Source organism: Mustela nivalis (assembly GCF_964662115.1).
Source record: "Mustela nivalis genome assembly, chromosome: 4".
NCBI lineage: Eukaryota > Metazoa > Chordata > Mammalia > Carnivora > Mustelidae > Mustela > Mustela nivalis.
Genome location: NC_139023.1, coordinates 89,672,064 through 89,697,360, shown reverse-complemented (window position 1 = coordinate 89,697,360; position 25,297 = coordinate 89,672,064). Strand labels below are relative to the sequence as shown.

General features: G+C 35.1%; 1 protein-coding gene across 3 annotated transcripts in view; it reads left to right on the top strand.

Annotated features, from left to right (window-relative positions):
* The first annotated feature begins 843 nt into the window (after positions 1–843).
* Positions 844–25,297, top strand: part of MYOZ2 (myozenin 2) — a 36,590-nt gene continuing 12,136 nt past the window's right edge. Inside the window, exons 1-4 of one of the 3 annotated variants that reach the window (XM_082727830.1) lie at positions 844–996; positions 1,536–1,627; positions 17,313–17,482; positions 23,474–23,603. In XM_082727830.1, the coding sequence (XP_082583956.1) occupies positions 1,552–1,627; positions 17,313–17,482; positions 23,474–23,603 (376 nt within the window). In that variant the 5' untranslated portion in view covers positions 844–996; positions 1,536–1,551. Of the gene's footprint in view, positions 997–1,535; positions 1,628–2,467; positions 2,547–12,887; positions 13,114–17,312; positions 17,483–23,473; positions 23,604–25,297 lie in introns of those variants that run through there. The other 2 variants (XM_082727831.1, XM_082727832.1) reach the window with 2 other exon arrangements.

The following is a 25,297-nucleotide window of genomic DNA, read 5'->3' as shown; positions in this document are numbered from 1 at the left end:
GTGATATTTTAGACAAGGTGACTGGGGAAGTGTTTTAAAAGGAATCAGTAGTTGAGTGGAGTCTTAATTGCATGAGAGAGTGAGCTGATGGGTAGAAGAAGAGCATGTTACAGCAAGCAGGAAATAGTAAAAGCAAAAGCCCAAAAAGGAGAACATTCTTCCTCAGTGTTCAAAGACCGCCAAGGAAGCCAACAAGGCCCACCATCCAAACCTGTTATTCTGTCATTCTCCCAAACAAGAATTCTTGACTTCAGACCTTGCAAAGATTAGTCAACTTTGTAGGCACTGTTCTTTATAGGATCTCTTCAAAAAATATGACCCAGTTATGAGTCTAAGCTTTTACTCAAATAGCTTCATGGCTCAATCTTTAATACCATTTTCCAAGTGTTCCCCCACTTTGCCATTCAAATATTACCAATTTTGCTGAATCTAGCATAAGTTCTCTCACTCCCACATAAGGAATGGTTCTACCCATCCACTTCACATTGCTTTCTTCATTCTTGAAACTCTGTAGATATTCCTCATACTTTCTTTTTAATGGTTAATGACCTATCATTCTGGTCTAATTCATGTATGTCTCTTGCCACCTCAATAAGGTGTAGCATAAGGTCCACATCTTAAAAAGTTTTAAAAATCCCTTTTGGCTACCGTCTCCTCAAAGAGAAGGTGCTCCAGAAAAACTTTCTGTATGTTCATTCAACCATCTCGCAAACTAGAAACACAATGGAGAGAACCTAATCTTTCTCTGTTCCTCCCTTTCGCCAGGAAGATATGAGTAGCTGAAGTATTTGGTGCTATATATAGTCAGTTGATGTCAGCTGGATGCCAGTCTCTTCAGAAAGGCTCAGTCCCTAGTTTGAGTCAGAGCTAGGGACCATGCCTTCCCAGGCTCAGGGATAAAAACCATCGGGCCCCAGTGCCATCCATATTCCATCTCCACTCTTCCCTCTACAAATTGGGGCTCATCCCTGCTGAAAAGCACGGTCTAAGAGCAAGGTGAGTATATTGTTTCCTAAAATGTTTTATTAGTCAGTTGTCCGAGGAGGTTCAGAGTTATGACTCATAAATGGGCATTCTTGCTTTAAAGGGCAGCTGTTGATGCTAATATTAAAATGTCACCGCCAAAGAGTTCTGGTTTAATCTAGTGTGCTTTCTTCATTCTTACAGTTTGCTAGAACTGATGTACCGTGATGCTGATACAAATGAAGGCCAACAAGGAAACAAAGACAGATTAAAATACACTGTGGAAAAGAAAGAGGGAGGGGACAGAAGGCAGCTCTTTCATTGTTTCTCATTGCCTGGTGACCATTGTACAAGTGTATAGATAAGACTGGGCCTGGAACTCTGAGTATTATCTTCTGTTCACTGTGACACTGCCTGTCAATGAATAACATCTTCTGTCACCAGATAGAGAATGCATAGTAAAGTCACTCCGTAGAAAGCAATAATAAATGCTCTCTTTCAAAAGGATGATTATAAAACACTCCAAATGAGTTCTTCACATTGCCTCAATAACTTTCCTTTATTTTCTACAGGGAACAAAAAAAAACCATGCTTTCACATGATACCATGGTGAAGCAGAGAAAACAGCAAGCATCAGCCATCATGAAGGAAATCCATGGAAATGGTATCAATAAAAATCCTTTTTTAGCATTACTATAGCTCAGCATTAACAAAGATCCTTCTTGATGTTATTTAATATTCTATAGTTTCCTTCCTTTAAATTCTTGCTATTCTGTCATAACAAACCTGGAGCTCTACGGGTGTAGAAAAGCCTATGGTAACTAATCCTTTTGTAGTCATCCTTTCTCATCTGAAAGCTATTTTCAGATGAACAACTGCTCTAAAGGAATGAAGCAATCAGACAGCTGATGTACATTCTGCTTGGCTTGCCTTTCACATTTCACATTATAAGTTAATATCACTCTCAATTCCTTTTTGGGACAGGTCTCATACTTGTCTTCATGGTCCAACCCACATGGCATATCTTGATTTCTTTTACCTTATATTACATAAACATTAAATTATATTCTATCATCCTTTTTGTACAAAAGCTGTTATGTTGGAATTCATATTGTGAATTTCTTTAACCCTGAAACAAGGCTTCATATTTAGTAATTGGCTTACTAAGATATTTTCGGTAGAAATCTACTTTTATTTATAATCTCTAGGGAAATATAAAGTTTATGTAGTCTCAAAGCATACGACTCAAAAAAATTTAATATAAATTAGATCCAAGCAGATATTCCACTCTCCTTTTCCTTAAGTTCTAACAAATAACTCTAAAAAGCAATGCTTTATAAACTGCATTTTGATTGTTATAAAGGAAAGTCAACTTTATGAGCAAAGGATAGCATCGATTTTTAAAGTAAATGGGTAGAATATCCAGATGCTTTTACGGGCTGATTTGAGCCATTCCAGATATATCTGTGGAGTTTTCAGAATGCCTCCTTATTTCCCCTCCATTGACAAGGAATGTAACCTTTCACCTGAACACTATTGAGACCTAGAGGCATGAGATCTGGTGGGGGCAGCCAGGAACAGGGGTAAGTATAGTGTTTTCATATTTCACCTTCCGTAAAGCACACTGCATAGAACCAATCAAAGACTGTTTTAGATATGCCCCCAAACAATGTAGTTATATCTAAACAGTCCTGTTAAGTTTCGTTTTCTATTTTCTGCAATATAAAATTAGCATACTGGATTCAATTTAGTTTCCTTGTTTTATCACGATGTCAGACTAGCCCAGAATAAAGTGCGAATAATTCTGATCAGATTCTAGAACTAAACTTGTACCTGTTCAAAGTTAAAAAAAATTCACACTTCTTTTAAATGTTTGTGCTTCTTTGTAGTTCCTGCATCAGGTAGTTTGCTTGAAATTGTTTTTATAGTTTTCCTGATCAACAAGGAAAAACTAGATGAACACCTGAGTTTGGGAATAAATTATTTACCTTAAAACTGGACTTAAGTTATTTTCTAATTGCATTCTAATCATTAATCAATTGATCCATTTAATGTATTCCCAGTTTAAATCATGTGTTGGATTCTACTCTATGTTAGCCCTGACATAGACCTACAAGGGTAAGAATATCTTTTTCTTTTTCTTATAACTTTTGTGTTTATGAAATATAAAGAAAAAATACAATTCTATCTCAAAGGGGAAAAAACTCTCCAAACTATTATCGTACCACCATGTAAAGTCTGCTGAAGCCTCCCTCCCAAGTCACGGGTAGATTTCCAACCCCTTTAAGTGGAGTCACATGCTCTGCCTGTGTTTGGAGGTCAAGTATCCCGATAATGCAGGATGACTGCAGACTTTCTGAACTCATCTCAGATAAAATAGCTGTAGTACTTTATGAAACTGCTTAAATAATTTCCCTCTCTTTTCTACTCTGACACCTTATATGGAATTTTACTACCTGGATATGACATGTTGTCTAGAATTGTCAGGAATTGTCGTGGATGCAGAGATGAGACAGACTGCAAAAATACCTTTGTGGGAATAATCTTCCAAACTTTCAAATATTACGCAGCAGAAAAAATCTGGATAATTTAAGATAGAGCATGCAACTCTTTCGATCTTAATTAGAACACTCAGTAAATCAAACGTGAGCTGGATTTTCCTTTATAAAACTGAACAGAGAAAGATGTTTTCCAAACCCTTCTCTCACCTCCTCTCCTTGTGCATCAGGATCTTTTTTCTTTTGTATGTTGTAACTCCTTTGTTTCTTATATCACTTTTCAAAAATGTCTAATAACCTGGGGAAGAATGACACACGACAACGAGCTGACTAAATGTATTGTCTTTTAACATGAACTGCAAGTTCACTCCCTTCTTATCGTCTGGGAGAGATACTATAGCTGGTGAACCTCTGAGATCAATTGGTAGGAAAATGTAAGAATCAGAAGAGGAGAGTTTTACATCAGAGCACTCATGCCCTCTGAAGGAGACATAACTGCAAAGAATTAATGAAAAATCCTACCCACCTAGACTAAAATACACAGAACTGGATAGAATGAGTAAAAGTGTAGATAACTTCCACCCTCTACTAACTATACCTCAAATTGTTACTCATTATGGATCCATTATACTTGTCATGTCAGATTATGTCCCAGCAGCAAATATACCACACTCCCAACAAATAATTAATAGAAAGTATCCCCTGACACTAAGGCTCCATAATTTCATATCGTTATGTTATTATATCATGGTCATCATGATGCTCAGCCTCAATATTAGAAGCAGTAGAGCTGATGGTAGTAGTTGTCTTATGTTACTGCCGTGAAACAAAACTGGGATTTATACAGAAGTAAGAGAACCATGTTGCTACCATCTAACAAGTGCTATTCTAATAGGCAAAAATACACAAATATTTTGCTATTATCCGTGCATGAATTAGTTGTGGGGGCAAGAATAGTTGGCTTATCAAAGCTTCATGCCCACCAGCCCTGTGCCATTTACTCCTGATTAGTACATATTCTCTGCTATTATTCCTGTTCCTCTCTCACTCAGTAATTCTTTCAGACTTGAATACTGGAGGAGGAGGGAGAGAGATAGGAAGCATCAAATGATAGGGAGTGATATGTTGACAGAAAAAGGAGGGGGAGTAAGATTAGAAGAAGGCGATGCTCTCTAGAGCAACTGGCATCTGTCCAGAAGGGGATGGGAAGAAACCAGGGAGAGAGATGAATTTTGAGAAACTATGGACCTGGAGAAACAATCTGGGGGTTTCAGAAGGGAGGCGGGTGAGGGGAAGGGGTAGCAGGGTGACAGGTATTGAGGAGGGTACATGCTGTGATGAGCGCTGGGTGTTATACTTAACTACTGAATCACTGAACACTGCATCAAGGATTAATGATGTACTATACAATAGCTAACTGAACATAATAATAATAAAATAAAGAAGTAGTGGGGAAAAGGAACTGGAATGAAAATACCTACAAGAAAAACTGGGCATATATTGTACCTGGGGCTTACACACAGATATAATTGACAGTTTAGAAGAACTTCAGAAACAGAGAAGACCACAGTGTCTCGGAAGGCTGCTTCAGTCACTCTACAGTTTTTTCACTGGGGCTCTGTGAGGGCTGTTTTGGCATGTTTTTTGTTTATGTTTTTAATTTTTCCTTGCATAACTGGTGAACAGCTTTTCCCAGCACACAGAAGAGGACTGAGCAGCATGTTTTTGTGACTTAAGGAAAAGAGTTTAGCTTTGTGGTCTGAAAACAGGAAGCCTGGGTTCTAAATGGAGTGCTGTTGTTGATATGGTACCAGGAGCCCTGGGTTCCAGACCAGACATCAGATGCCTCATCTGAACATGAGGGGTTTGGATCTACTGATACGTTTAATTCTAAAATTCCATGATTCTGATTTACTGAGCTGTGTGCAGTAGTCAAACATCAACATATTTGAGTTTCTCCAATAACAAAGACACAGATAATATTGACATAAATTTCAAGGGTATTTTGAAAAGTATAGAGTATAAAATCTAGAAATTCAGATGGAAGGTTTGTGAAGACCCCTTTTGCTTTTCCTGCATCAGCATATCTTAAACTATAATTTAAAAATCAAGCTATCAATGTTAAAATTAGGATGCTAAGAAGGTCTTGAATACCACAGATCCAATATGAAAAGTTGGGGGAATAAAAGAACTTAACCAAATGCTTCAATGTACAAGTTTATTAGTTTTCCTTGGCTTAACTTTTCATTTTAGTGTTCCATAACCCCCCCAAAAAGTATGGGTTTCTTTGGAAATTGGTATGCAGTAACATCTTGTGAATTCAGAGATTTTCTGAGCATGCCATAGGTTTCTTAACTTCTAATAAGGTCCTTCAGAAAAGTAGCAGCAGAGAGGTAGGCTAAATTCTAGTTACCACCTAAGTAGAAATCACAGTATTTAAGTCCAACCATACTAGTCTATCATCCTTGTTTCTTTGTTGTCTTTTTCACTCTAATAGGTTGTACATGTGCATTTTATAAATAGTACTAGATAACTGTGTAATTCAAATTGTGTAATTCAGTATATTGGTAATCTCATTTTCTTAAATGTTTATAAAATTACAGTTATTAAATGATAATATTTTAATAGTAAGTTTTTGAAAACTTTATAAAATATCTGTAGAATTCAAATCAAGGCAAAGAGATATAAAATAGGAAGTTAAAGAATCTCAGATGGATTTCAAAATCAATTTCTTAATGCAAAGAAAATTATTAATGACTTTATTATCAATTGTAGTCTTTCCAGATATTATTCAAAAATCACAGTCTGGACTATTATTTTTCATGTAAGATGTATATATGTATGTTAAATTTTGAAATAATTCATATTTTATGCACTATTATTCAATCCACTTAGGCCAACTATCTGCAAACAAGCAGGAAACCTGTGCAAGTACAGAGAAAATCGTTGGTCTCAAGCTTCTAAGGAAATCGATAGGACCACCTTAGAGCAAGTCAGTTTCAGTTAACTCCCCTCAAGTGGTTTTGCCCATTTTACCAGAATTGTAGGGAATCCTGAGTAAAGAGATTTTTTTAAAAAGATCTTTGGTCTTACTACAATTATGTGTAAATGAGTATCTTTACAAACTATGAATTAGACTCACTGATCTAACTAAATATGTAGCTTTTGGTAGGATCAAAATTTCCCATGAAATGTGTAGAACTACCTGTGCACTCACAAATCATTTGACCAAGTTTCAGAATGTTAATGTATGAAATAAGTGAAAAAAATAATGTTTCCTTTTGGAGCAACTTAAGTCCAATAGTTGTTCATAATACTATATATTAAAATGCAAGCTTTGAAAAAGGAACTAATCACATTTTTGAAGATCACATATTGTCTCAGTAAAATGTAATTTTCCATTTGGTTTCTAATACTCATAGTAATGGGACTCCACAATATGAAATGTAGAGGGAAAGTATACTCAAAAATCAATATTTGAACTTTTTAACATAAGATTTTAAATCTTAGTTTAACTATCAAAGTGTTGTACAGTTGAGGATACTACTGAGGAAGAATATTGGTTAACAATTATTTAATATTTCTAGTAGATTAAGAATTGTGGTTTTTTTTTTTGTAGAAATTAATCTGGTTACGGCCATCAAGACCCTTAGATTATATGTATGTATCAATTTATAATTACATATTCAACTGTTCATAAATAATCATTGATTCTTGAAATAATAGAAAAATATAATATATCAAGTCCTATAAAATCTTTAAAGAACAAAGGGAAAATTCTGGATTACTATAAGTGACATCACTAGAAATATTATTTTCAATAGATCATCTAATGCCACAAAAAAATCCTTCGAATCCATCAAGGCAAGGATATGTATCCTGAATAAGTTATGTCATTTATCAGGCATCCAGATTAAAAACACTGTTGAGAACCTACAGAGGGGTTTGCAATAAAGGGCAGGGAACAGCTGAACTTGGATTCTATGTGCTCATTTGACAGTGTCTACACTCTGAAAGTTTAAGTAATGAAAGTATTCTTAACATTAGATCCCCCTCACAGATGGTCTGGAACTCCTGTTCTAGTTATAAATTGAACTATTGGAAGGGAAGGGAAGAAAACCTTAGAGAATTTAGATATTTCTTTGCTGTTTGTTTGTTTATGCAAAATAGGTTGACTTAACATATTCCTGTGTCTAGTACCTTGCTAGTAAACAGTGGGTTCTTTGGGGTGGAGAAATGCCTTGGTTTCTAGAGTTTGCCAATTTCTATGGAATAAATACACCCACCACAGCTGATTTCAAGCTACCATCAAAAAGGTACTGAGTGGAGATTCAGGAAAATATATACAGTAATACATTATACAGTATTTCTACCATACAAATACAAACAGATATAAATAACATCAGGAGCATAGATAATAGCAAAATGCAGTAAAAAGACTTGAAAGTGATATGTTTGAGTATTTATTGCTTTGTTTTTAAATACATTATCTAATTATTAAACTTAATTAATTTTAATTAGGGCTATGTTTACGGAAGTTGACTACTGGCTCACAGAACTCTTGAAAATTTATCAGTTGACTCTTGTGAGCTAGTAGAAGCTTGCTCTAGTGCTGAATTATCATCCAGTATTTCTGGCCCCAGAGACTCTGAATTCTGTCAGGTGGCCGCTCAAAGCTAGTTAACTCACTGTCTATCACAGAGCAGGAGGGAGAAAATGTAGGCTCAGAAGAAGTGGAATGGAGTATGAAGAATATTAAAAGAGGTTGAGTGCATTGTTTTATGCACCCTCTCATTTTTCCTTTTTGTCTCTCACTTCTTCTCCCTCATGATACAAATTTGCTAATAATAACAGATTGCTCCAGCTGATTATTTCTTGGTATCCCTGACATCAAGGGTAGGTAAGTTCCTTATGGCTCTTACTGAACATCTATTCCTTGAAGCAACTTGAGCAATGGGTTCTAGTGCTTTGCTTAAAAGGAGTGAGTGTTTCTTATGAAACCTGATGAGTCTGTGACCAACAGTACATCCGTTTTTGTTATAGTTCTTCTCTCTGCTCTCTTTCCTCTTTGAGGCCTCCACTTCCAGGCTTTTAAGCTGGTCTTCTTCACTCTTCCTTACGACTCTAATCTTAATACACTTTTTCGATCTACATCAGTGGCATGAAGATCTGGAGAGAATAACTATATCTGCATGCTTTTAGTTGAATAAAAGAGAAAGTCAGAAGCCAACTAGCTTAAGCAATAAAGGGAATTTATGACTCATACATCTGAAAAGTTCAGAGCTTCATCTAGCCACTCAAGTATGCCACCAAGGATTCTCCGGTTTCTCTGTCTCTGTTTTGACTTCCTTGGGGTAAGTTTCACCCCAAGCCTGGCTCTATTATTCTACCAAGTACCTGTCAACATTTTCCTGGGCAATAAACTTCTGTGCTTACATGCGGCAGTATAAAGAAAGGATCTTTGGCACAACATTCACAGAGAAAATTCCTGATAGTCACTCTCATTGACCTGGATCAGATTTCTGAATCAATCTCAGAGCTGATCAAGTCTGGTCAAACACACCGCAGAAGACTACTGTAAATCATATGGAGCAGCGGGATGGAACCTACTTAAGTCATGTGGTTATTTCAGAAACTTTGGTGGAATCAGTGAATATCAGGAGGCTATTAGGAAGAGGGCCATGCGATAAAAACATTTTCTCAAACATGTTTGGTGTCACAGAATTTAACTTACGCTATAGCTTGAAATTTAGAAGATAGAGAAATTAATATAATAATATGCTATTCCTTTTTCTAACCCTCTTTTCATTTAACTATTTGTAATGACTCAAACCAGTAACAGAAATGGGGAGGGAAAAAAAGTTGCATTTCTGTTGCGGTTTCTTTATGGAAAAACTTTGTAGCATTAATTAAAAGGAGAAAGATTCCATAACTATGAAGAATGTCATCTCTGCATTTTCTAGTGGCTGCCTGTTTTGGGGCATTTTTCATTTTCTGAAAATGTCTCATTAGAAAAGTTTTCCAGGAGAAACATAAATGTGTTTAAAAACATTATTTATAATATATTACATTACATAGAATATGTATTTCTAGAAAAGTTCAATGGGAAAAAATCTGTAGATTTTGATTTTGTGTGTGTGTTACTATTTTATTCTCTCTCTCTCTCATTGCTGACTGAATTGTTTTGATAAGCATTTAAAGGAGATTCCCCCTTCCCATAACTGCACAAAGTCTAAACAATACTGTTTCTTCTATCCTTTGTATCTAAAAGGAAATTTCTATTTTTATTACAGAATCAAAAAGTTGGGTACCTGGGTGTCCCAGTTGGTTAAACCATTGCCTTTGGCTCAGGTTATGATCCTGGGACCCTGGGATTGACCCCACGTGGGGCTTCTGTCAGTGGGGAGTTTGCTTCCCTACTTCTCTTATTAAACAAATACAATCTTTTAAAAAAAGGATCAAAAGGTTGAAAGAGCCCATCCTGTAACTCTCTCCAGAATACTGAGGTATATATTCATAGATATGTTGAAAATAACCTAGCTTCTCCTTCCATGTTCCAAGAACACAGTAAAAAAGATTCCAAACACTGGCAGATAAACGAAGGTGAATATTCCCTGTAGAACTCAGCAGGGTTGGCAAGCAAATCCTAGGCAACTGTTATAAAACACCCTCATTTACTTTGCTCTCTTCCTCCAATCCTTTTTCACAGGTAATTTCTGCCTCCCTGGGGATTGTAAAGCATGTATAGCATAGATTTTTTTTTTTTTCCATATGGGAGATCAGACAAAGCTGCTCTGCATTGCTTTGGGGGTGGGGTGGGGGAAGGCTATGAATTTTTTTTTCATTAAAGTTTTTTTTAAAAAAATAATACACTTAATTTTTTTTTTAGAGCAGTTTCAGGTTTACAGAAAAACTAAGCAGAAAATAGTGTGTTTCCATATACCCCTTCTCCTCCCAACATATAGATTCCCCTATTATTGACATCTTGTCTTGGTGTGATATACTGGTTATAGCTGATGAACCAATACGGATACACTATTAAAAACTATAGTCCAGGGGCACCTGCATGGCTCAGTTGGTTAAGCATCCAACTCTTGGTTTCAGCTGGGGTCATGGTCTTGGGATCCTGGGATCAAACCCTGAGTTGGGCTCCACACTCAGTGCCAACTCTGCTGGAGATTGTCTCCCTCTCCCTCTCTCTCTACTCCTCATGCACACATACACTCTCTATCTCTAAAATAAGTAAATAAAATCTTTAAAAAAAAATAGCTAAAGTCCATAGTTTACATTAGGGGCCATTCTTTGTGTTATAGTGTTTTATGGACTTTCATGAATGCATAATGTCATATGTCTGCCATTATAATACCATAGGGAATAGTCTCACTGCCCTAGAAATCCCTTGTACTCTACTCGTTTATCCCTATTTCCTCCCCTTCCCCCACCCCAAGCCCTTGGCAACCATTGATTCTTTGACTGTCTTCTGGAATTTTGTCTTTTCCAGAATATCATGTAGTTGGAACCATACAGTGTGTAGTCTTTACTGACAAGCTTCATTCACTTAGCAATTTACAATAAAGATTATTCATGTCTTTTTATGGCTTGGTAGTTTTTTTGGAGGTAATCGTAGTTCATATGCAATTCTAAGAAATAATACAGAGCTGTTGCATCATGTACCTTTTCCTAATTTTCCCCAAGGTAATGTCTTGCAAAGCTATAGTATACTATCCCAATCAGAATATTGTCATTAATACAGTCAAGAGACTCCTGCCAATCACTACTCTGCTCTTTATTTCTATTTTTTCATTTCAAGAATGTTATATAAATGATTTAAATATACAGTGTGTAACCTTTGGGAATTGGCTTTTATCACTCGGTGTAGTTCTCTGGAACTAAATAAATAAATCCAGGAGATGCATGTTTCAATAGTTTTTCCCTTTTTATTGCTGAGTACCATGGTATGGATAGACCACAGTGTTTTTAACCATTTACCCGTTAAAGTACGTCTGGATTATTTCTGTTTTGTTTTTAATTGAGAAAAAAAAAACGGCTATGAACATTTGTACATAGCTTTTTGCATGAACATGAGCTTTCATTTTACTTGGATAAATGCCCAGTGTTACTACTAATTCTATGGTAGGTTTTTAACAGAAATTACTAAGTTACTTTCCAGAGTGGTTGTACCATTCAACATTTCCAACAGCAATGTATGAGTGATCTAGCTTCTCCATACCCTCCCCAGCTTTAGGAGCAATAATTATTTTTCATTTTAGTCATTCTGATAGTGACATAGCTTTATGGTCTTCATTTGCATTTCCTTAATTTGAATTGACTGATGATGTTGAACATCTTTGTGTATGCTTATTTGCCATCTGTATATCCTCTTTGGTGAAATGTCTCTTCATGTCTTTGGCCCATGTTCTAATTGGATTGTTTGCATTTTTACTTGTGAGTTTTGAGAGTTCTTTATATATTCTAGCTTGTTGTCAAATATGGTTTCCCACTCTGTAACTTGTCTTTTTATTCATGTAAAGGTCTTTCTCAGAGCAAAAGTTTTTAATTTTGATGAAGTTCAATTTATCAGTGTTTCCTCTAATGAATTGTGTCTGTGGTGTCATTTAATCATGTTTTGCCCCACCCTCTATCCCAAAGGTATGATCATGTAATTTTTCTTCTCTAGCCTATTAATATGGGAGAATATATTGATTTTTGAATATTAAAGCAGTCAATATCCCTGGAATAAATTCTACTTATTCATGGTATAGAATTCTTTTTATATATTGTTGAATTTTAATTATTAATATGTTATTAAGGATTTTTGCTTCTATATGTATGAGGAATATTGGTCTGTAGCTTTCATTTTTGTGTCTTCTCAGTTTTGGTATCAGCGTAATATTATCTTAATAAATAAACTTGGAACAGTTCTCTCATCTTCATTTTCAGGCAGAGATTATTATTTGGGTGTTAATTCTTGAAATGTTTGGTACAATTCTCCAGTGAAATTACCTAGCTCTGAAGATTTCATTTTTGAGAGATTTAAAAATTATAAATTAGATCGTATTTACAGATTAATCAACAACTCTACTTCATACTGGTGAGATGTGACATTTTGTGTTTTTCAAAAATTGGTGACTTTTTTTAAGTTTTCAAATTTATGTGAATTAATATATAATGTGGTTAATAGTATTCACTTATTATCCATTTGCTATCTAGAGTGTCTATTGCTCCTGTAGTTCCTTCTTTCATGCCTATCATTGGTAATTTGTGTCTTTTATATTTTTGTCTATGTCAGTCTAGCTAGAGATTTGTCAATGCTATTTATCATTCAAAACTCAACTCCATGTTTAACTAGTTTTTGATTTCTGCTGTTATATTGATTATTTCTTTCCTTCTGCTTGCTATGGGTTTATTTTGTTCTTCTTTCTCTAGGTCTTTTGTTTTTATTTTTATTTTTTTTGAGAAAGAGAGAGAATGTATGCATACATGCATGAAAGCCAGGGGGTGTGTGATGAAGGAGAGAGGAAGACGGGGAGAGAGAATCTTAAGCAGGCTCCATGCTCAGTGCGGAGTTCCCCTTGGGCTTGATCTCAGAATGCTGGGGTCTTGACCTGAGCTGATACCAAGAGTTGGACACTTAACTGACTGAGCTACCCAGGTACACCCTTTTTCTAGGTTTTTAAGGTAGAAGCTTAGATTATTCATTTGAGACTTTTTCTTTTTCTTAGTGTACGCATTTAGTGCTATAAATGTCCCTCTCAGCACTGCATTAACTAGATCTCATAAATTTTGACATGCTTTGTTTTTATTTTCATTCAAATCAATGATATTTTTTTCTTATTTCTCTTGAGACTTCCTCTTTGACCCATGGATTATTTAGAAGTATGTTGTTTAGTTTCCAAATGTTTAGAGATTTTCCTATTATCTTTCTGTTACTGATTTCTTTCTTTTTTTTTTTTTTAAGATTTTATTTATTTATTTATTTATTTGACAGGCAGAGATCACAAGTCGGCGAGAAGCAGGCAGAGAGAGAGGAGGAAGCAGGCTCCCCGCAGAGCAGAGAACCTAGGACCCTGGGATCATGACCTGAGCTGAAGGCAGCAGCTTAATCCACTGAGCCACCCAGGCGCCCCTCTGTTACTGATTTCTAATGTGATTCCACTGTAACCAGAAATCACATTCTGCACAAGTTTAACTCTTTTAAATTTGTTGAGGTCTTTTTTATGGCCCAGGATATGGTCTACCGTCATTTATGTTCCATGATCACATATGGGCATTCTGTTGTTGTTCAGTAGAATCTAATTCTATGGCTTGCTTAAACATTTTTAAGATTTCCGTGTCTCTTTATCCACAGTGATTTCAAGTCTATCTGTAATAGCTTTTTTAGTAGTTGCTCTAAGAATTACATTACATATGCATAACTTATCAAAGTCTATTGATGACAAGATCTCTGGCTGGCTCAGTCAGTTAAGTGTCTGCCTTTGGCTCAGGTCATGATTCCACAGTTTTGGGATTGAGTCCAGCATCAGGGGCCTTGCTCAGTGAAGAGTCTGCTTCTCCCTCTGCCTGCCTCTCCCCCTGCTTGTGCTTTCTCTCACCTCTCTGACAAATGAATAAATAAAATCTTTAAAAATATATAAATAAACAAAGTATCCTGATGTCATCACTTTATCAATTCAAGCGAAGTACAGAAAACTTACCTTCATATCCCTTTATCCTCCTCTATTTATAACATAATTGTCTTAACTATTTCTTCTATATATATTTATATTATATCAGTTTTTTCTTCTAACATCAAACATAATTTAAAAACCTAAAGAGGAGAAGGGAAGATTATTGTACTTACCCACACTGTTGCTCACTGTAGTCTTTCTTTGCTCTATATTTTGTTTCCTGTTTAAAGAACTCCCCTTAGTTTTTTTTTATGGTCTGAATGTTCATGTCCCCACCAAATTCATATACTGAAGTCCCAATGCTCCTGTGATTATTAAGAGATGGAATCTTTGGAGATGATTAAGTCTTGACAGTGGAGTCCTTGTGAAAGAGATAGTACCCTTATAAAAAATAGGTCCAAGAGAGCTACCTGTCCCTTCCATCATGTGAGAACACAAGATGGAAGTAATCATCAATGTGGAACCCAGAAGGGGGCTTTCACCAGAACCCCAACCATGCTGGCACCTAGATCTCAGACTGCCAGCCTCCAGAACTGTGAGAAAGAAAGTTCTGTTGTTTAGAAGCCACTGGTCTTTGGTGTTTTGTTATAGCTGCCCAAACCATTCTTTTAGAAAAGGTCTCCAGGAAACAAATTCTCCTAGTTTCCATTTAACTGAAGATGTCTCAAATTCTCCTTCATTTCTAAAGGATATTTTCACTGGGTATCAGATTCTGGGTTGACAGTTTTATCTTTCCATAATTTTGTGCCACTTTCTCCTGGTTTTCATGGTTTCTGGTGATAAATTCACTGTAATTCTCATTTTCTCCCCTCCCTATAGGTAAGTTGTCATTTTTCTCCAGCTGCTTTCAAGGTTTTTTTGTCTTCAATTTTTAGAAGTTTATGTCTTGTGACATTCTATAGATTTATCTTGTATAAGATACTCTTTAGCTTCTTGAATCTGTAGATTTATCTTTCTTGCCTAATCTGGGAGTTTTATCCATTATTTCTTTTATTTTTAAGAGATTTTATTTATTTATTTGAGAGAGAGAGAGAGAGAGAGAGCATGAGAAGAGGGGGGTCATAGAGAGAAGCAGGGAGCCTGGTGTGGAGCTTGATCCTGGGACTCTAGGATCATGACCTGAGCCAAAGGCAGATGTTTAAGTGATTGAGCCACCCAGGTACTCCAACCATTATTTCTTTGAGTACTTTTCCAGCCCCACTTACTTCTTCTCTCCTGTCTTCAGTGACACAAATGCTGTATCATTTGTTCCAGTCCCACTAACCCCTAAGGTTTTCTTCTTTTTTTTTTTTTCATTTTATTTTTTCCTCTGTTGTTCTTATTGAGTGATTTCTATTATTCTATATCCCAGTTCACAGATTTTTTTTTCCTTTCTCCCCTCTATTCTGCTACTGACTCCATCTGTTAAACTTCTGCTTTGGTTATGTATTCTCAGTCCTAAATTTTCCATTAGGTCTTTATAGTTTTTATTTCTCTGCCAGAACTTTTTATTTCTTTGCTAAGGCTTTCTATTTTTTCAATTCTTTCTAGGAGCTTTGTAATTAATTGCCCTTTGAATAATTTTTATCATGGCTGCTTTGAAATCTTGGTTGTGTAATTTTAATATCCCAGTCATCTCATATTGGCATCATTTTCATTTAGTTTGAGATCTTCCTGGTTCCTGGTATGAAAAGATTTTTTATGAACTTGGACATTTTCACATTATGTTCTAAGACTCTTGTTCTTATATTTAAGCCTTCTTTTTCATCTACGCTGGTCTGACACTGCTTCAGCCAGAGAAGAACAGTGGCACCTCATCACTATCAGGTGAAAGTAGAAGTGCAGGCTCCCTACATGGCTTCATTGAAACTTGAGGAGAAGAACTCTTAACTACTGATAGGAGAGGGTGTTAGTTTGAAATCCCCACATGGTCTTCACTAACACACAGAGAGGGAGGGTTGTTATTGGCCGGCAGAGATGAAAGTCCCTTCCTTCGCTTTTCTGATACCACCCCTTTGGGAATATTGGGGCACCTTCTTATAGCCTCAGAGTGGTAAAATTCTGAGCTCCTCACCTGGAACTTGTTGCTATGGATAGGACCCAAGGTTTTTCTTTGGTATCTTGGTGAAGTAGAGTGGCTATTGCCTAAATTTTCTGTTTTTTTAGGCTGCTCCTTTCCTAGTCCTTTAGCTAATGATAACTGTCTTTTGTTAGGGTTTTTTTTCGTTAGCACTTGTTGGTGTGTCTGGGATGCTATCATCTTAGCTCCAAGTCTGGGATTCCTAAGCTAAAAGAAAACCCAGAGAACTCACCACCACATTGTTCCTTGAGTCCTGAGTCTTCTTGTTAATTGTCTTCTTCTCTTCACCTTTCAAAGTCTTCTTATGTTGTATACATAATGTCCAGGATTTATAGTTGTATTTCGTAGATTTATAGGGAACATCTCCTATATTTAAGGCATGGGGGACACAAAGACTAAAACATTAAAAAAATGAAAACTATCAAATAAGTAAAATGGAATCAAGTAATTGTGATTCAGTGCTATGGGATATGAAAAAGGCATGTATAATTATGAATAGAGATTTAGTGAAGGGATTCACAGAAATAGCATAAGCTAGGTTGGGAATGATTTGTTCATTCAGTACCACCTGCCTACTTTATACTAGGTTCCTTGTTGATGGCTGTAGAATAAATGGTATTTTAACAGAGATCGGGAAATGGAGTGGCACAGATGGCAGGGTAGGCACTCAAGCAATAAGGACAGCTGAAACACACATACAAATTTGGGGTGCCAAATAGAACTTATTAAAACTATAATCAGGGCTGTTTGAAAACTCATTAAATTTGGAAACACTAAATTATATTAATAGTGTTATTATCTAACTTTCATTTACTCTATGTGCCAGATATCATAGATAAGTGATTTATATGAAGCATTTTATTTAATGCTCATATCAAGCATATTCAGTAGGTATTATCCAAACTTTAGAGATGAGGATCCTCAGGCTTAGAAAAATAAGTAACATATCAATAATCATACAGAGAGAAAGTAAGGGAGCTAGGATTCAACCTAAAGCAGTCTGAGTAAAGAGTCTCTATCTTACTCACTACACTAGCATATAGCAGGCAATAAATTATGGAATTTAGCAAAGCCTATAAAGATGATTACCTTGGGGTTTTCATATACATGAATGTTGTTTTACAGATGTAGATGCCATGCACCTGGGAAAAAAAGTCAGCATCCCCAGAGACATCATGTTGGAAGAATTATCCCATCTCAGTAACCGTGGCGCCAGACTATTTAAGATGCGACAAAGAAGATCTGATAAATACACATTTGAAAACTTCCAGTATGAATCTAAAGCACAAATAAATGTAGGTATAACTTGATTATGTGGTGTCTAAATAAAGAGGTAGCATTTCTAAGTGTATTTGTATCACTGGATCCCAAACAAGTATTCTACATATTTATTCAGCGTATTTTTTCTGTGGATTTTGTTAGACCTTTTTTAATGATAATAAATAGTTCAGATGAATAAACAAAAGAAGTATTATATATGTTATGAGTATCTTTTTAGTTCAGTAGGGATATGACAAACCTGTAGATTTGTCACTGAAAAGCTGGTGTGTTCTGCTAAGAGGAGGGAGAGGGAGTGGAGATTGGCGGAACTAAAAGTTTCCATGGTCTTATCTCTAACAGTTAAATGTTTGGGATGGAAACACTTCCAAAGCACACAGCACTCCACAAAGTAAGCATAAGCATTTTGCTGGCTGAATACATCCTGGCACTGAAACGTGCCTGAGAGCTACAGACATAGTTGAGCTTCTCTCCCTCAAAGCATTTATTCCACATCATGTAAGGAAGTCTGATACCTATTAATAACAAAACCAAGGTGGACAAAACTCTTTCGACCAAATTTTCTGCATCTGAAAAATAATAAACAAATGAACAAATTAATTACATTATATTTTACATACTGCATTTATATTATATTCTTTTAAACTGTCATGTAGAGAGATTGTCAAGGAAGAAGTTCATAGCAGGAAAACAACTAGTTTTGGGGTATTGGCTTTAAAAATAAAGTACCAAGCATGAAGAATCAAAAGGGAATAAAGAATTGGTTCTAAATTTGAAGAGGTGGTGGAAACTATAACAATTTTAAATTTTATTTACTGAGGGTTTCTTCCTATAGCTATGGGAAGTATGTAACTTTACTTGTGAATTTAAACCCTAGCATTTGCTAGCTGCCGTCACTAATCAGTTGTTTTGAATGGACATCTCACTTCTTTTTTTTTTTTTTTTTTTTTTTTTAAAGATTTTATTTATTTATTTGACAGAGAGAAATCACAAGCAGGCAGAGAGGCAGGCAGAGAGAGAGAGGAGGAAGCAGGCTCCCTGCTGAGCAGAGAGCCCGATGCGGGACTCGATCCCAGGACCCTGAGATCATGACCTGAGCTGAAGGCAGCGGCTTAACCCACTGAGCCACCCAGGCACCCCGACATCTCACTTCTTTACAAGAAACAGACTAGTTTCACTGAGATCTTATATAGTTAGTTATATAACTAATATCCACATCCAGAAACACTGAAATGTTAGTTATTCAAAATGTCTGTTTTCTCTGGTTAACAATAAATGGAGAATAACTTAAATGAAATCATTTATTTTGCACATTAACAAGCCTCATCCAACATGTACTAAGTGTAGTTATAACTATGAATTCAATTAGACATCAAATCTTACTGAACAATAGTATTTACATTTGTGAGGGATGATTTTTCACTTGAAGTCATGGATAAATATAATGTTATGTTACTCTATAATTATGTCTGATATCTAGTTATCAAAAATGATTGTAGCTAATACAGTGTGAGACTAAAATAATCTCTGTCTCAGCTGATGGAGTCTAATTATATAATCATATTCTTTTAATAATGACAACAGCTTTAAGGAGTAGTATAAAATAAGGTGGCTTAAGGAAATTCTTTGGGAAGTCATCTACAAGTCTAGACATCTGAATAAATGAGTAAATCCAGTTTTCATAACTTATACTTAAATATTTAAGTCTATGCTTTAACTACAATTCTGGAGCAAGGGGCAATGAGTATTTAAATGTAATTATAAACACAACATATTCCCTCATCTCCAGTGTGTTAGTTTATTTTCATTAACCTGTGGCCAATTATTCTAATTATACATAAAATCTAAGAACATGCCTTGATAGTTTTTCAGTATTCCTAGATAGTTGGACACTAAATAAATAAAATAGTCCAAAACAGGCTTTTGAAATAAACAATTAAATGCTGATAAGTAACTTAGAGCAACAAACAATAATAATGTATACCATGAACTTGTATGTCATTGAGTTACATAACATAAATACCCTGAAGTCTGATGAAATCTACTCTCTCTTTAGAAATGAGGAACGTAGTGTTCAAGGAAGTATATTCATTTATCTTAACTAACACTATAATAAAGAAGATTGAAACCCAACACTCAGAATTCTAGAATTCTTGGTACTGACACTTATCATGGTATAATCAAAGGAAACTGGGTTGGAAACCAGAAAACCAGGGTTCTGTCCCAGCCATCTTACAAGCCATGCAATTTGGCTTTGCTTTCTTGGACCTGTTTTCTCATTTAGAAAATGAGTGAATGGACTCAAGCATTCTCTAAAGTGTCTTCTTTAATGATCTATATTTAATTCTAAAATTGACCTGTATGATAAATTATTGAGGAAAATAGTGAGCCACATTTTATAATGATATATTTGCTTTATCAAGGCATTAGATTGCAACTTGAAGCAAGCTTTGTTAATATGAGAGGAATTTTAAAAACAATATTAGGTTCAGATCTATTTCCATTCATTTATTTACACTTTTGGCAAATATTTATTGAATGCCTACTGTGTTTTAGATAGGATGTTGGGAGCTCAAAGACAAATAAATACAGCTTTTGTGTAGTGAAAGGGAAACAAAATAACATTGAAAGATAGAAAACAACTATTACTTATAGTCTACTTCTTGAATCATCTTTATATGATTTAAATCACATTTTCCTAATTTATTGACTATATTTTCTGAAATGAACTTTTACTGTTTCCCTTAAGCTATATTGCCAAAATAATTATAATAATTATAACTCTCTATATATGTCTTATTTTATTATAACGTTTAGGACATCATTAGATGAAAATATAAAGCAACTCCCTGGTAATTTAATGCCATTTGTTCAAATATTAAGTATCATCTTAAAAATTAAAAAAATAGGTCAGCTTTTGGTCACACTCTGCTGCTGAGAAACTGGCATATTCAAGCCACACAAACTTTATGACATAAATAATAACAGGAAATGTGCTTTCTTAACAAGAAATGAAGATCCACTGCTTGCTACACAAGCCAATTTTGAACCCTTAGTTCATGATTGATCAAATTCTTTTTTTTAAAAGATTTTATTTATTTATTTGACAGAGAGATCACTAGTAGGCAGAGAGGCATGCAGAGAGAGAGAGAGAGAGAAGCAGGCTCCCTGCCGAGCAGAGAGCCCGAATCGGGGCTCCATCCCAAGACCCTGGGATCATGACGTAGGCTGAAGGCAGAGACTTAACCCACTGAGCCACCCAGGGCCCTCCCTCCATTTTTTTTTTTTTTTTAATAGTCTCCATGTCCAATGTGGAACCTAATGTAGGGCTTGAACTCATGTCCCTGAGATCAAGACCTGGACTGAGATCAAGAGTTGGACACTTAACTGACTGAGCCACACAGGTACCCCAACTTGTGAAATTCTTGCACCAATAGACAAAAAAATAAAATGGATGAAGAAAATGAGCATTTAAGGAAAAATAAAATAGAAGAATGATTCATGATAATTCAAATTATCTTCTACAAATCACTATAAAATGATATTAAAGAAAACAATCTACATTTTATAGTAAAGATTACATACATATTTGGTAATTATGGACTTTTGAAATCTGTTGAGATCTTATATAATACTGGGGAAAGAGTAAGTATATTATAAAAAGTAAAATAACTTCTATGTATTTAGTACAAATTATAGAACAGGTTTTTAAAAAAATCCTTTTATTTCTATTGATATTTCAACAGAAATCATGTAATAGACCTTATCTATAACTTCTATGTTTATAACCTATAAGATGCTGCATTAGTTTTATTTTGTTTAGGGTCAACTTAATTGAAATAAAAAGAAACACATTTTCATTTACCTCTTCAACTTTTCATGAAGGGAATCACATATGATGGAACTCTATAATTTAAGGCTTATGTCATAACTAAAGTAAGTTGCTACCCAACTATTATTAGGCTTTGTTTGTATACTTAACAATGACAATAGCAATACTGGGTGTCTTCCTGATAATTAATGACTAGCTAGAAGCAGTTGATTGTCCTGTTCACTAATCCCCAGGAAAAAGTCTCTAATGAAAGTCAGTATTACAATTCTTAAAATACCATAGATAGAATGCTTTGTAAGTTTAGTTGAAATGCATTTCACGGAACTTAGAAAAAGAATCCTAAATGCATGATAGTTCTATATTTATCTCAACTGGTTTTTTGTTTATAATTAACATTTTAAGAGGTGGTATAAGTTCAGAGTGAGAAAAAATACTAATCTGGTCAAATAAGTCTAACAGTTAGGATAATAACTACATTCAAAATGCTAAATACTAATATTTCTGAGTACAGCATTACACTAGTCTTTAGAAATTATTCTTTATTGTCTACAGAATAAAATATCAGCTCTTCTGCCTAGTAATCAAACCCTGTGCTCACCTAACAAACATTACCTCTCATGTCTTTGCACCTTTCCACAAGCCAACTCACCATTGCTTACTTGTGCCCTATTCATTTCCACAGCAGCTTTACCATGGTGCTGCAGAGAATAAGGTGAATTTTGTAAAAATCACCTGGCAAGAGGCTATTGTTTGGGTGAAGCCTGAAAATGAGGGTGAAGTTTATTTTGGTATTAAATACAACATTATTTTTCACCATATCATTATAAATGAATGCAGAAATGAAAAAGCATCTCCAATTATTTTTTGCTTATGTCACACAGAGAAAGGTCAAACTTGGTTTTTATTTGCTGTTCTCTTCACTAAGTTTTTCTTTTTAGGGTTAAAAAAATTGACTTTATATACTTCTTAGATAGATTGGCTTTTTTTTTTTTAAGATTTTGTTTGTTTATTTGACAGAGAGAGACACAGTGAGAGAGGGAACACAAGCAGGGGACTGGGAAAGGGAGAAGCAGGCTTCCCACAGAGCAGGGAGCCTGATGCGGGGCTCAATCCCAAGACCTTAAGATCATGACCTGAGCCAAAGGCAGACCCTTAATGATGAGCCACCCACGCGCCCCAGTGGGTGTCTTTTCTAAAACACATATTTTGGGATGTCTGGGTGGCTCATTTGGTTAAGCCTTTGGCTCAGGTCCTGATCCCAGGGTCCTGGGATGGAGCCCCACTGTAGGGCTCTCTACTCAGCAGGGAGCCTACTTCCCCCTCTCCCTCTGCCTGCTGCTTCCCCTGCTTGTGCTCTTTTTCTTTCTCTCTCTTTCTCTGTGTCAAGTAAATAAAATATTTAAAAAAATAAAATATAATATAAATATTTCCCAGATATAATTAAAACAATTCTTTATTATAGAGATAAGGCCTAGTCATGCTTCTAAGAACATTGCCTATTAAAATGTCTTTTTTCTCTGTTAAAATGAAGATTAACTGTTTTTAGAAGTGCTATATTAATGTCATAGAATAAATCCTAAATTATAATCATAAAACAAATTCAGCTAAAACTTAAAAGACAAACATCTCTTTTAAGCATTTTGTTTCCTAGAAATCCCAAATTCTTCCTTTTACAGATCTATGCAGCTTCAAGTATATTTTTTTATACAGCTGGTGTTCAAATTTCAGATTAAATTTTAAATTAAAATTAAATATAAACAATATAAATAGAGATTGTAATGTAACAATGGCTAAGCCAAATATTTGGCCAGTATGCTCTATAATACTAGATTATTAAAGATTTAAAAATTTAATAGATTCACCTTTATGGGGACTTTGTGAATAGTACATTAATTAATTGATACAAAGCCCTAGATACTGCCTGGCACATAGTAAGCTTCAATTAATTATTATTAACTGGAATGTTATCATAAAACATATCTTAAGTTAGTAGCAGTAAAATTTCTCATTCAATAGCTCCAATTACATATAAGCTATTGAGACCGCAAGGAACAAGGCAGTGGCGCCGTACTTAAATTTTAAATATACCAGTGGAGTTTTGCACATATGGTATCTCCATATTAGTGTGTCTAATATTTTTGAGTTTTCAGCAGAGTTTATTTTTGATCACACACAGCACAACATTGCCATGCAGAATGGGAAACTGGATGGAAGCAACTTGGAAGGTGGCTCACAACAAGCCCCATTTACCCCTCCCAACACTCCGGATCCACGAAGTCCCCCAAATCCAGAAAACATTGCACCAGGTAACTATTCCCTTAGAAACAATAAATAAACAATAAGTAAAATAAACAGGATGAAATTGCTGTGCACTTAAATCTATGACTCAGGTCATCTGGCTGCTTTAGTAAATGGTATCTAAGTGACATGACTTTACTCATTACATATCTATTTTGTGGTTAAGTTCAAGATAAATATAAAGATTCAGATCTAAGGAGTCATGTAAAACATTCTACTATGTTCTTTCAGATGGTTCTTTGTATTTGTTATATTAAAAATTGAGTCACTTATAATTACATTGAAATTCTATTTGTATAGGACTATAATTTATGAAGTGCTAATCTTGTCTTCTTTAATTTCAAAATAACTCTAATATATTTATTACAGTCCTCATTTTACAAATTAAGAAACTGAGGTCACAAATGGTTATAAACTCATTGATTGATCAAGAATTAAATCCAGTTACCAAATTTACAGATGCCTTGTGAAATTGACCTTGTGGAGGTTACTATCATTATTCTCTGCTTCCTTAAAGGATGTTAAATGAAATTCTTCAAAATTGCCTATTTGTTTATTATCTTAAAAGAGAAATAAATCCTTATCTAATGAGTATATGTTACTCAGAAATATTGTTATATTTTGAAATATTAAATGTCACAAGAATTATCTACTTAGACAACACCTTTTCAAAATAAATGACAGCAAGTACCTTCAAGTATTCCTTCAAGAGTACTGTACAAAGTAGATTTTTTAAAGACTTGAAATTAGCAATATCTATGTCATATTTTTGTAAAATAAGCAATAAATTTAGCAAAAGCGATTCGAGTTCTTCTCAAATAGCCAGTTTTTGAAAATATGTAAGTAAAGTAACTGTACCATATTGAATCTTACTTAAAAATAAATTAACTCAGTCATTGATGTGCTTAGATTTATTAGTACATTCTTACTGAACACCATGAGAAAAAGTATTGATAGACAAAATAGCCCTGAAGGAGACCAAGAACACACTTAGAATGCATAGAACTCTTAAGTGAAGCATCATAATAAAGTTCTCAAATGGCTTTCAAGTAGCCTTGTGTGTGTGTGTGTGTGTGTGTGTGTGTGTGTGTGTGTGGCAGCAAAGCAGGTAACAGATTCTACATACACAGTGTTAAGCACACAGGAGAAAAACAAGCCTAAGGATCAGACAGACCTGGCTGGGTTCAGCCTTCTGGCTCCATCCATCCCTGCCCATTTTACTACTGTGTTGGGAAAGAAAGTAACTCTCTTTGAGTCTCCATTGTCTTCATAAGTAAAATAAGCAAAACAAATCTCACTGCACAGGGTTCTGAGAATTAAGTGTGATAAATATAGTTCCCAACCATATAATAAAGTACAGTTGTCCTCCTTATCCACAGGGCATACACCCAAGACCCCAGTGGTTTCCTGAAACTGTGGGTAGTATCGAATCCTATATATACAAAGTTTTTTCCATACATACATACTTAAAATAAGGTTGCATTTATAAATTAGGGACAGTAAGAGGTTAACAATAACAAAATAGAACAATTATAACAATACACTGTAGTAAAACTTATGTGAATGTGGTCTCTCTCTCTTTCGAAATCTCTTATTGTACCATACTCACCTTTCTTGTGATGATGTGAGATGACGAAATGCCGGTGTGGTGAGATGAAGTGAGGCGAATGATGTAGACACTGCGCCATAGCATTAGGCTACT